At 44.5% G+C, this 13,717-nt stretch overlaps 2 protein-coding genes and 1 long non-coding RNA gene across 4 annotated transcripts in view; 2 read left to right on the forward strand and 1 right to left on the reverse strand.

Moving 5' to 3' along the window:
- The window catches only part of CCDC82 (coiled-coil domain containing 82), an 85,104-nt gene extending 83,782 nt beyond the window's left edge, over positions 1-1,322 (reverse strand). Inside the window, exon 1 of the mRNA XM_073613047.1 lies at positions 1,038-1,322. The gene's annotated coding sequence lies outside the window, so the exon portion shown is untranslated. The remainder of the gene's footprint in view (positions 1-1,037) is intronic.
- On the forward strand, positions 1,050-4,462 carry LOC141126964 (uncharacterized). 2 transcript variants are annotated; one of them, XR_012241471.1, is made up of 4 exons: positions 1,050-1,396; positions 3,767-3,923; positions 4,009-4,145; positions 4,342-4,462. It is a non-coding gene; the product is annotated as an uncharacterized lncRNA (long non-coding RNA). The 2 variants fall into 2 exon arrangements; XR_012241470.1 differs by having other exon boundaries at positions 1,051-1,381.
- Positions 4,463-10,361: 5,899 nt separating this feature from the next.
- Positions 10,362-13,717, forward strand: part of LOC141126538 (dead end protein homolog 1-like) — a gene marked incomplete at its 5' end in the record, with an annotated part of 46,978 nt that continues 43,622 nt past the window's right edge. Inside the window, one exon of the mRNA XM_073612471.1 lies at positions 10,362-10,721. Coding sequence (XP_073468572.1) covers positions 10,362-10,721 — 360 coding nt within the window. The remainder of the gene's footprint in view (positions 10,722-13,717) is intronic.

A 13,717-nucleotide genomic window follows, 5' to 3' on the forward strand; every position in this document is an offset into this window, starting at 1 on the left:
CCGCTAGTGAGGCGGCTTAACCCCCCGCTAGCGGCCGAAAAAGGGTTAAAAACCACCGCAAAGCGACTCTGCAGAGGCGCTTTGCCGGCGGTATAGCCGCGCTGTCCCATTGATTTCAATGGGCAGGAGCGGTGAAGATGCTGCTAGCAGGACTTTTTTTACCGTCCTGCTAGCGCACCGCTCCAGTGTGAAAGCCCTCGGGGCTTTCAAACTGGAGACAAAGCAGCGGCACTTTCGGGTCGGTTTGCAGGCGCTATTATTAGCGCAATAGCGCCTGCAAACTGCCCCAGTGTGAAAGGGCCCTAACAGGAGTGAATTTCCCTTCCTAGGGGTAGATTTCCTGCCACTTCCTGTTGTCTCCCTCTGTTTGTAGGTAGGAGTCGTTTGTAAGTCGGATGTTTGTAACTAGGAGACCGCCTGTATGCCCAAAAGGGGGCATACCCAAGAAGTAATTAGAAATAAAGAAGAAGTGAAATAAAAGGAATGGGTGGGATAACACGAGGAAAAATGCTGACAGAAGGGAGGATCAGGGGCTGGCCTTTTAAAAGGCGAGACTCCTCCCACAAATTGAGGTGCGCCCACCTTTATATATATATATATATATATATATATATATATATATATATATATATATATATATATATAATTTTTTTTTTTTATTGTTGCTCTGACAATACATACTATATCCTTGTCCAGAAATGTTGAAGGGCCTTTCATCTTTTACAGCAAAATCTGTACAACTTTTTTAGACCATATATACACATTCCAGCGTAAACCTGACTGGTTCATTTTAAAAGCCATCCTTGCCACAGAATAAATGTAAAGTGTGGGAAAAAAATTCTCACATTTAATTGTCCAAAATGCGTGACATTTCTGCGAATTCTTGCTCTGAATAGGACATTTTACTTTTACAAAATGTGTTCTCACATAATTTGAGAGTGTCGCTTAAAGTGGTTGTAAACTCTCATGTTACACTTTAGCTCATTCTAATCTACACAGATAAGGCTGCAGATCTGTGCCTGTGAAACTTCACTTACTTGTACAATTTCCTCAGAATCCTTCCTGCTATGGTAAATGACGTCACCGGTGCATACGCAGTCCATAGTTTCGTTAACGGCATGCTACGTGTGCCGTTTCTATATACACACAGGATGCCGGGTCAATTCTTTCCACAGTGAACGGCACACAAAGTAAGCCTCGTAATGGTGTGCTCTCCTCAGCTTCCTGGTTCTCGGCTAACGAGAATGGCGATCGAGATGGAGGGTTGGCTTTCACGCCATGAGCGAGATTTAAACAGGGGAGCAAAGGAAGGGCAGAAATGACGTCCGCACAAGATACAGAGATCAGTAGTAAAGATGGAGCTGCTGATTCCCGGAAGAAGGTATATTTTATAAAAGTAAGAAAATGTATTTAAAAACCAAACCTTGTTTTAATGACATTTTAATGTGCAAGGCATTTATACACATTGCTAAATTATAATATTTAAAAAAAAAGAAAAACAATCTGGTGTTTACTTCTTCTTTAATTATCTTTTACATATGATCGCTTACTGAAGTAATTTTTAAGTAGTCTTGACCGCTATTGTCCTTTTGTTTTTGGCCCCTGACACCGACTCCCCGGCACCTTCTTCTCCTGACTTCAGTTCCTCTGAGCAAAGTCAGGCTGATCGCTAATGTTCATCAAGATCTAATTTCGTCCTCCATTTGGAGATAAGATTTACTTACAGCAATGTTCCTCAGTTCTATGGGATAATGCTCCCTATATAAAACCAGTTTACAAAGTTCACCTCTGGTGTGGGTCACCTTATCTCAGGGGAGGACTGGGAACCTTTGGCCCACGGTGTAAACAGAATAAACCAGCCCTGTCATGGAAAAGACTGATTTCTGTGTCCTAAAGAAAGTGTTCCATGCAAAAAGTGGTGCTGCATTTATTGGTGGGCATAGTGAAAGGGCATGGTCCAATCTGATTCCTGTCTAAATCATACCGCCCCAACCTCTGCAACATGTCCAGAATATGCCCCTTTTTAACTAATGACACCACAAAGCTTCTAATTGACTCCCTGGTCATCTCTCGCCCCGACTACTGCAACTCCCTCCTCCTTGGATAACCTTTACATAGACTATCCCCCCTTCAGTCCATCATAAATGCTGCTGCCAGACTCATCCACCTTACCAACCGATCAACGTCTGCTACTCCCATCTGCCAATCCCTACACTGGCTTCCGCTCGCCCAACGAATACAATTCAAAGTACTAACAACAACTTACAAAGCCATTCACAACTCTGTACCCAGTAGGGTTGCCATCTCATCCCTTTAAAACTGAACACGTATGAAATACACAGGTTCTGAGGCTACTTTAATGTGTATAAGCCACTAAGTGAGTTTGATTACCACCTTAATCAGCCACAGAACCTGTATAATTAATATGTGTTTGGTTTTAAAGGGATGAGATGGCAGCTCCTCAGCTACATCACTAACCTTGTCTGAAAACCAAACCTCTCAAGGTCCTCTCAAGACCTCCTGCTCTCTAGCTCTCTTGTCACCTCCTCCCATGCTCGCCTCCAGGACTTCTCCTGAGCTTCTCCCATCCTTTGGAACTCCCTACCCCAATCTGTCTGACTATCTCCTAATCCAGTGTTTCTCAACTCCAGTTCTCAAGGCGCCCCAACAGGTCATGTTTCCAGGCTTTCCATTATTTTGCACAGGTGATTTGATCAGTTTCACTTACCACAGTCATTTAATCTAAAGGAAATCCTGAAAACATGACCTGTTGGGACACCTTGAGGACTGGAGTTGAGAAACACTGTCCTAATCTAACCATCTTTAGATGATCCCTGAGAACCCTTCTAAGCCTATCCTGCTTCTAACTAATACACCGTATTTTTATTTTCTCCATCAGCTCATCTCTAATAGTTACAGTGGAACCTCGGATTACGAGCACAATCCGTTCCAGGAGTATCCTCGTAATCCAAAGTAAACGCATATTAAAGCGAGTTTTCCCATTGAAGTGAAAGGAAACGAAAATAATTTGTTCCGCATTGACTTCAATGAGATGCAATACCGCATGCGGCCAGAGGCGGAGGGCACCGGAGAGCCTCGGAAACAGACGAAAAGGCCTGATCACACTTCAGCTGACCTCGGCAAACCTCGGAAAGACTCCGCTCACGAGTCTTTCCGAGGTTTGCCAAGGTCAGCCGAACTGTCCTCTGGCCTTTCCGTGCATTTCTGAACGGCGACGATCAGCACCGTTCGGCTCCGGCGCCCCCCCACCTCAGGCCAAAAGCGGTACTGCACAACGCTTTGGCCTGAATCCTGCTCATTTGCGAGACAACACTCGCAAACCGAGTTAGGATTTTTAGAAATACAGTGCTCGTATTGCGAAAGGCTTGTTAACCGCGTTACTTGCAATCCGAGGTTCCACTGTATTACCTTTTATATCACTTGGTCCTCCCACTTTGATTGTAAGCTCCATGATGCCTCCGCCTCGTCCTTATCCACACGCCTACCCCTGGGTCTCCTCACTATATGTTCGCATCCCGGTTGTGACGTCAGACGCCGCCGGGATGGAAGGACTATAAGAATACGGCCGAACGCCGCAACCCTCTGATGTAGGCTCCTCATCCAGGGGAGAGGTTGTCTCTCTTCCACCTTATGCCTGCCTAAACCGTCATCATAGGTAAGTGTCTTACATGTGATTCCGCTCGATCTCTGAGCGGTTCACACATACGGATCTCATGTTTATCAATATCTTTTCATTTTTTTCTAGTTGCATTTTTATGCACTCACACCTTTTCAAGATTTCTTTGACCCTTCTAAATTTTGCTGGCTGTGAATCTGCATACCATGGTGATCCTAAACTGCCGCTTCTACTTGCAATGAGGTTTTTTTCTGCCTCCAGCAAAAGAGTTTTGATTCTACCTAAGGTAACTTTCATGTTAATTTGGTGTTTAGATTTGATGCCTTTTTGACATCATCTGATTGATAGTTTATTTTATTATTTCCAATAAGGATATATCAATTCTTAGTCCTTCTGTGGCCAAAACGGACCGGAACCTCTACCAAAGGGACCTACTCATATCTCTGATGTTATTCATTGGGGAATATTTCTTTACCAATCTAATTTTAATATGATATTTGGCAGCCTGGTAAGATTATTATTATCATTTTTATTTGTTGATTAAGCTGACTTCTGATTGTTGAGCAATATCTTTGATTGATTGTCTTTTTGTCAGCTTTCTTATGACATGTTATCCATCTCTATACAAAACAGTTTTAACCATGTGGTTATAAATTTTACTGTGTAACGTAAAATCTTATCCATGTTTCTCTTATCTTTTCCAGTATATCAAAAACTATACCAAAACTCCTGAGGAAGCTCCAAATTAGCGAAACATGTTGAGTGGTATTTATTGAGTGGTATCCTTCCTACTGCTTATCTAAATTGGATGTGGATATTGAGAGATTTTTTAACCATTTTTGTGTAATGCATTTTTGTGTAATGTGTATTAATTGTAATAAAAATCTTTTTTATGGATAAATTATACATGTCTATCTACTCTATTTACCTTATACAAAAAGCACCTTAAAAGTCCCGGGGTTATTTACCCCACCTTCCTTCTTTTTGTTTATCAATCAACTGTGTTTACTCCTTTTAAATCACAATAGTAACAGAAACTACCCAAATGACCCTGATCAAAAGTTTACATACCTCAGTCCTTAATACCGTGTATTGCCCCCTTTAACATCAATGACAGGTTGAAGTCTTTTGTGGTATTTGTGGATGAGGCTCTTTATCTTCACAGATGGTAAAGCTGCCCATTCCTCTTGGTAAAAAGCCTCCAGTTCCTGTAAATTCTTGGGCTGTCTTGCATAAACTGTACGTTTGAGATCTCCCCAGAGTGGCTCAATGATATTGAGGTCAGGAGACTGAGATGGCCACTCCAGAACCTTCACTTTATTCTGCTGTAGCCAATGACAGGTTGACTTGGCCTTTTGTTTTGGATCATTGTCATGTTGTAATGTCCGAGTACGTCCCATAAGCAGTTTCCTGGCTGATGAATGCAAATGTTCCTCCAGTATTTTTTGATAACATACTGCATTCATCTTGCCATCAATTTTGACCAGATTTCCTGTGCCTTTGTAGCTCACACATCCCCAAAATATCAGCGATCCACCTCTGTACCTTTCATCATAGGCCTTGTTGACTCTTCTCCAAATGTAGCATTTATGGTTGTGGCCAAAAAGCTCAATTTTGGTCTCATCACTCCAAATGACTTTGTGCCAGAAGGTTTGAGGCTTGTCTCTGTGCTGTTTGGCGTATTGTAAGCGGGATACTTTGTGGCATTTGCGTAGTAATGTCTTTATTCTACCAACTCGATCATGCAGCCCATCTTTCTTCAAGTGCCTCCTTATTGTGCATCTTGAAACAGCCACACCACATGTTTTCAGAGAGTCCTGTACTTCATCTGAAGCTATTTGTGGGTTTTTCTTTGCACCCCGGACAATTTCCCTGACAGTTGTGGCTGAAATTTTAGTTGGTCTACCTGACCGAGGTTTGGTTTCAACAGAACCCTTCATTTTCCACTTCTTGATTAGAGTTTGAACACTGCTGATTAAACGGACACAGCTCGCTGTTCTCTATGGGCTGTCAGATGGAAACGGACAGCCTGTCAGTTTCCATCCGACTGTCATCCGATCCACTGGACGGATGGGGAACGGATCACCAACCGTCTGTTGTACACTGGCATCCGCCGCTCCATAAAGAGCATTGGGTCCCCCTTAAAAACTGGCAGGTGGACCAGATTGGTCCGTTAGTGTAAAAGGGGCCTAACCCCCCCCCCAAAAAAAAAAATAAAATTTAAAAGGCCAGCAGCTACACATACTGCAGCTGCTGGCTTTTAACAATAGGACCCTTACCTGTCCTGGAGTCCAGCGATGTCGGCACCACAGCTGATGTTTCCATCAGCTGTCGGGTGCTGCCGCCGCCATTGCGGGTAGGGGTATCCGGCAGTGTAGCCTCACAGCTTCACGCCGGGAACTGTACTGCGCATGCGCGAGGCCCTGCTTCTCTCTCCTACTGGCACGGCGACAGGGAGAGGAGGAGGGAGCCCCACGGTGATGTCACGGGCCGTGGCCCGGACTGCCGGAAGTGGGAACAGGATACCTGTCAAAGACAGGTATCCTGTCCCCCCTCCTCCCTGAAAGGTGCCAATTGTGGCACCCGAGTGGGAGAGGAGACAAATGAGTGGAAGTTCCACTTTTGGGTGGAACTCCGCTTTAACGTGGAGGGGAGTTTCTAGGCAGAAAGAGCTCAAAAGCCTGTAGGAGCCGTTTCTTTGAGCTGCAGTGTGCATGAGCCCTTAGGGTGAATGGGCTGCATTCGGCAGGTGATAATGCAGCTGAATGCAGGATGAAAAGTCACAGCTAAAAATACTGTAGCTGCTGACTTTTAATAAAAGGACACTTACCTGTCCTGGAATCCAGCGCCGCGCTCTCCCAGGACAGTTCTTTACTGGTCCTCAGGTACCAGGCGCTGACATGTTTACTTAAGGAAGCCAACTCTGATTCCTTGCAGCTTCCCAGTCGGCTTCCCACTGCCCATTTGTGAGCCACGCTGTACTTTGCGAATGCGAATGGTCCTGCAGTCTTCTGGGACCTGCAATGTGTCCCAGAAAGCTGCGGCAAAAGTGTGTGTGTGTGTGTGTGGGGGGGGTCTCCAATTTGCTCACCGCAATATGGCAGTCCCGCTAAAAATTACAGATCGCCGCCATTGCTAGTAAAAAAATAAATAATAAAAATGACAAATCTATCCCATATTTTGTAGAAGCTATAACTTTTGCGCAAACCAATCAATATATTTTTACCAAAAATATATAGAAGAATACATATTGGCCTAAACTGATGAAGACATTTGTTTTTTAAAACATTTTTTGGGGATAATTTTTGTTTATAGCACAAAAAATAAAAACCGCAGAGGTGATCAAATACCACCAAAAGAAAGCTCTATTTGTGGGAAAAAAAGGACATCAATTTTGTTTGGGTACAACGTCGCACAGCCGCGCAATTGTCAGTTAAAGCGACACAGTGCCGTATCGCAAAAAATGGCCTGGTCATTAAGGGGGCAAACTTTGGCAATCCAATCGGAAGTGGGAGTGGTTACCTGTCAAAAAACAGGTACTAACTCCCCCAAAAAAGTAAATGTATCTGAAAGAGGGAGAGAAGGTGAAAAAGTGGAACTTCCCATTTTGGGTGAAGTTCCACTTTAAAGTATAAATAAAGGCAAAACTTTTAATTTTAGTTTTGCGCAGACTAGAAATTGAATAGAAGCTGTTAGGGAGATTCACTCTCTCTCTTTGCCCTGATTGTTCCCTCTGTATAGAGCTCTGTGTTGATTGTCAACACAGAGCTCTGGGCTGTGATTGCACACAGCCAATCAGCAGGACCCGGCCGGGACGTGCTGACAGGCTCCCACTGTGTACAATCACAGCAGGTGGTGGCGGGGGGGGTGCGCATGTGCGTGCCCTAAACCTGGAAACAGGCAGCAACGTACCAGTAGTTCACCGTACCTGTACAGGCCACCCTGTCCGCGGCCTGGAAGTGGTTAAGAATGAACGAAGAGCAGTGGCGTCCCGTAATGCAGGGTGCAGGGTCGCCGCCCCCCCCTAATCCATGTGTCCGGCCTCCTAATCTACATGCGGGGCGCCGGACGCATGGATTCCAATGGGTTTTTTTTTTTTTGAAGCACATGATTAGAGCCAGAGCCTCTAATAGGCTCCCAAAAAGGGTGGGCTTGGGGGCGCAGAGCACTGCGCCCCGAGCCCACCCAGTTGTGTGACAATAGCGAATTGATTTTGCTATTGTCACACTGATTCTCCTCCAAGCCATTCAGGAAGCCAGTCCTAAGTCCTTGACCCGACCGACCCTGAGGCGAGCTCCCTGCACGTCTGCTAGAGAGAAGCGCATTTTGGCTTCAGGTCAGGAACGTGCGCGATTTTGTGAGTGACTCAGGCTTCACATGGGTGGTAAATATGAGCGGCTTAGCCGTGATTCTACCACCCACCAAAAGCCTCAGGCAGCACTGCCTGCCAAGCTTACTCATTAAAGAAGAACTGCAGTCTGCTCACATAATTTGTAATAAAAACATCTTTGCCATTCTGGAGCTTCCCTCCAACCACTTTGCATATTATTTTATATATACTGTGATTCTGTATTTGCCAAATATGCTGCAGAAATCTCCCTCCACAAATCTGGCTGCAACCATTTGAACCACTTCCGGACCGCCCACCGTTGTTATACGTCGGTACTTTGAGGAGGAATGTCGTTGTTATGGCAGCAGCTAGCTTCCATAACCCCGGTATCCTCTTCTTCGGCCAGCGGTCCGCTTCAAGATAAAAGTGGTCTCTGTGGCGGATTCGCTGTGAGATCACTTTTATCGGCGGTGGGAGAGGGCCCCCCCCGTCTAGTGTCCTCCGCCACTTACCAGAGCCGTTGGCAGCGGCGGAGGCGATCGGATCCTTTCCCTAAAATGACATGGAGACGAGTGAGGGGAAGATGGCCCCCACCCATCTCCATATGATTGCAGGGCGGAAAACTCTCTTGAAGGGCCATTTTTTTTTTTGTATTTTTTTAAATGACAAAATTTTTTATTTTTTTTTTTTTATTGCATTTTAGTGTAAATATGAGATCTGAGGTCTTTTTAACCCCAGATCTCATATTTAAGAGGTCCTGTCATACTTTTTTTCTATTACAAGGGATGTTTACATTTCTTGTAATAGGAATAAAAGTGACACATTTTTTTTTAAAGAACAGTGTAAAAATAAAAAAATAAAAGGTAAAATAAATAAGTAAAAAAAAAAACTTTTTCGACGTGCTCTGTCTCCGACGAGCACGCGCGAAGAAGCGATCCGTGAGTAGTGGCTGCATATGCAAATGGTGTCCAAACCACACATGTGAGGTATCGTCACGAGAGCAATAATTCTAGCCCTAGACCTCCTCTGTAAATCAAACCATGCAACCTGTAGAATTTTTTAAATGTCGCCTATGGAGATTTTTAAGGGTAAAAGTTTGTCGCCATTCCACGAGCGTGCGCAATTTTGAAGCGTGAAATGTTAGGTATCAATTTACTCGGCATAACATTATGTTTCACAATATAAAAAAAATTGGACTAACTTTACTGTTGTCTTATTTTTTAATTAAAAAAAGTGTATTTTTTCTAAAAAAAAAGTGCGCTTGTAAGACTGCTGTGCAAATACGGTGTGACAGAAAGTATTGCAACGACCGCCATTTTATTCTCTAGGGTGTTAGAAAAAAAATGTATAATGTTTGGGGGTTCTAAGTAATTTTCTAGCAGCAAAACCTGTTTTTAACAGTAAACAACAAATCTCAGAAAGAGGCTCGGTCCTTAAAGCGGAGTTCCACCCAAAAACGGATCTTCTGCTTTTACGGTCCCCCCCCCCCTCCAGTGTCACATTTGGCACCTTTCAGGGGGGAGGGGCGGAGCAGATACCTGTCTAATACAGGTATTTTGCTCCCACTTCCGGGCATAGATAGCCGAGCCACCTGCAGGTATCTACGCCACTTCCGGCTCCTTCTGCGTCCCCCGCTGTCTTCTGAGAGATGCACAGGTCCCAGAAGACAGCAGGGGCCAGTGGGATCGTGCAGCGCGAGTCGCGCATGCACAGTAGGGAACCAGGAAGTGAAGCCGCAAGGCTTCACTTCCTGATTCCCTTACAGAAGATGGCGGCGCCTTCACCCGAGAGCTGAAGGACGGGTCGGCTTCAGGTGAGGACATCGCGGGCTCCCTGGATAGGTAGGTGTCCTTATTTTAAAAGTCAGCAGCTGCAGTATTTGTAAAAAAAAAATTAGGTGGAACTCTGCTTTAAGTGGTTAACTGTGGGCAGCTGAAGCTGCTGCCTGTTCACCTCCTGGATTTACACAGACACACACCTCCAGCTCTGCAGCTCTCATTGGCCCTCTTATGACTCATCCCCCCATCCCTCCCCGGCAAACTCCCATTAGAGAGAGCTGTGCATGATGTCATAAGCCTAGGATAATGACCAGACAAGAAAGAGGAAGTGGGCTGTATATGGTATTTATCGACAGAAAAAAATGTTTTACTATCCAAAGATAAAAGAACAAGGGCAGAAGATTTAATAGATGGAAAGATTAAAAAAGACTGAAGTTCCGCTTTAAAGTCAATGGGACTGTGCTGATGTTGGGTTATGGTGCATTAGTTCAATGTAAATCCCTGTTTTGGCAACTAAAAGACAAAAAAAAAAACAGAAATCAGGAGGCGGCAGGATCCTAAGTGCCTGGAAGTGTCTAATGTACCGCCCTATAAAAAGTGATCCACTCTGCACTGCACACAGATCAGGCTGGGTTCTACATACTGCCCAGCCTTAGTCCATGCGCACGGGGCCACGCCCATCCTCCAGGATTATAAAGCTCCGCCCACACACCTGCGCACAGCCCGACCTCCCCGCAACTGGTATCTCCGAGGAGGGCGCACGGAGCTGAGACAATTTTATTGGAGGGCTGGGAGCCGGCCCCCGCTGCTGATTGGACGCTGGTCATGTGAAGAGAAAAGTTCTGGAAGAAAGTTCTCAGAGGCGGAAGACGGAGGGGTGTTGTCCGCGTGTACCGAGAGGATGGAGAAGGAGCAGGTAATGGGGAGCTGTGTACAGGGAGACCTACCGGGGCCATCACATCTTATCCTACAAGATGTTATTTCTTGTATCTCCCTGTCTTCTATTGGATGTCCTGTCATTGCATCGTATGGGGGGATTACATTGTGCAATAGACATGTTTTCCTGCCCTATGCTGGTAGGCCTTGGGGGGGGGGGGGGGGGGGCTCTATTATCTTCATGATAATAGACTTACATAGGAAGCTTTATAATGCACTGCATTCATTATAACAGGATTTATTCCTCTACTCCCCCCCCCATAATTATTATAATAATTAGGATTAAATGTTATTATCTGATATAATAATTGAAATAACAAATATATCATTATAAAAGGAAAAACACTAATTATAGTAAAAAGAATTAAGAAAATATCATAATGTATATTATTGCAATAATAAATATATAATTATAAATAAAAATACTGATTAATTATAATAAGAATTAAGAAAATATTATAATGTAAATAATGTAATAATATATAAATATATATTGTGTATAAATATATAACCACTCCCTGCCCCCCAGATCAAAACAAACAGGCCTAGCCTGACGCATATTCCTGTCCAAATTGACCAGAACTGACACTTTCCCATTACAAAATCCTCACTCTAACACCTACCTATGGTAGAGGAAATATTATCATGTAAATAATTGAAATGATATATAAATATATGTGTGTGTGTGTGTATGTGTATATATATACGTACATACATACATAAACACACACACACACATATATATATATATATATATATATATATATATATATATATATATATATATACATACATACATATACTGTATCTGTATTTTTGTAAATATTTTATTATATCTTTTCATGTGACAACACTGAAGAAATGCCACTTTGCTACAATGTAAAGTAGTGAGGGTACAGCTTGTATAAGGCCCCTTCCACGCGATCGGACCGTTCAGGTCCGCCTGTCAGTTTTGACGGCGGACCTGAACGGGTGCTCCATGTTAGCCTATGGAGCGACGGATGTCAGCGGAGACATGTCCGCTGACATCCGACCCGGTCCGATCCGCTAAAAGCAGACGAATGGTTGCTATCGGATCAGGTGAGATCTGATGAAAACGGACATGCTGCCCGTTTTCATCCGATCCCTCCATAGGCGGCAGCGGCGCCTGACGAGCCCCTCTCCGCTCAGTGAGCAGAGAGGGACCTGTCATCCACCGGCTCAGCGGAGATCAACGGAGAGATCTCCCGCTGAGCCGGCGGACCAAGGCGGACTCCGTGGAAACAGAGTCCACCTCGTGTGAAAGGGGCCTAATGGTGTAAATTTGCTGTCCCCTCAAAATAACTCAACACACAGCCATTGATGTCTAAACCGCTGGCAACAAAAGTGAGTACACCTAAGTGAAAATGTCCAAATTGGGCCCAAAGTGGGAATATATTTTGTGCCCTCCATTATTTTCCAGCACTGCCTTAACCCTCTTGGGCATGGAGTTCACCAGAGCTTCACAGGTTGCCACTGGAGACCTCTTCCACTCCTCCATGATGACATCACGGAGATGGTGGATGTTAGAGACCTTGCGCATCCTCCACCTTCCGTTTGAGGATGACCCACAGATGCTCAATATAGTTTAGGTCTGGAGACATGCTTGGCCAGTCCATCACCTTTACCCTCAGCTTCTTTAGCAAGGCAGTGGTCGACTTGGAGGTGTGTTTGTGGTCGTTATCATGTTAGAATACTGCCCTAAGGCCCAGTCTCCAAAGGGAGTGGGTCATGCTCTGTTTCAGTATGTCACAGTACATGTTGGCATTCATGGTTCCCTTAATGAACTGTAGTTCCTCAGTGCTGCCAGCACTCATGCAGCCCCAGACCATGACACTCCCACCACCATGCTTGACTGTAGGCAAGACACTCTTATCTTTGTACTCCTCACCTGGTTGCCGCCACACACACTTGACACCATCTGAACCAAATAAGTTTATCTTGGTCTCATCAGACCACAGGACATGGTTCCAGTAATCCATGTCCTTAGTCTGCTTGTCTTCAGCAGACTGTTTGCGGGCTTTCTTGTGCATCATCTTTAGAAGAGGCTTCCTTCTGGGTCGACTGCCATGCAGACCAATTTGATGCAGTGTGCGGCGTATGGTCTGAGCACTGACAGGCTGACCCCCCACCCCTTCAACCTCTGCAGCAATGCTGGCAGCACTCATAAATTTCCCAAAGACAACCTCTGGATATGAGGCTGAGCATGTGCACTCAGCTTCTTTGGTCGACCATGGCGAGGCCTGTTCTGAGTGGAACCTGTCCTGTTAAACCGCTGTATGGTCTTGTCCACCATGCTGCAGCTCAGTTTCAGGGTCTTGGCAATCTTCTCATAGCCTAGGCCATCTTTATGTTGAGCAACAATTCTTTTTTTCAGATCCTCAGAGTTTTTTGCCATGAGGTGCCATGTTGAACTCCCAGTGACCAGTATGATAGAGTGAGAGCGAGAACACCAATTTTAACACACCTGCTCCCCATTCACACCTGAGACCTTGTAACACTAACAAGTCACATGACAACAGGGAGGGAAAATGGCTGATTGGGCCCAATTTGGACATTTTCACTGAAGGGTGTACTCACTTTTGTTGCCAGCGGTTTAGACATTAATGGACGTGTGTTGAGGTATTTTGAGGGGACAGCAAATTTACACTGTTATACAAGCTGTACACTCACTACTTTACATTGTAGCAAAGTGTCATTTCTTCAGTGTTGTCACATGAAAAGATATAATTAAAATACTTACAAAAATGTGAGGGGTGTACTCACTTTTGTGAGATACTGTACATGTAATATAGGCAGCAAAACCTGTATTACATATAGTCTAAAAGAGAGAGCGGCACTCACAGGTGTTGGGAGGTGACCACAGAGAAGATTTTATATATATATATATATGTATATACGAGTTTAAATTAGTATGGTGCGAATTTCATATCCATAGACTTCAGTAGGAGTGGATTAACTAGTTACGGACCGCCCACTGCAGTTGTACTGCGTGGCTGCCCTGCGAAAATTGCCGTC

The sequence above is a fragment of the Aquarana catesbeiana genome, linkage group LG02 (assembly GCF_042186555.1).
Source record: "Aquarana catesbeiana isolate 2022-GZ linkage group LG02, ASM4218655v1, whole genome shotgun sequence".
Taxonomy (NCBI): domain Eukaryota; kingdom Metazoa; phylum Chordata; class Amphibia; order Anura; family Ranidae; genus Aquarana; species Aquarana catesbeiana.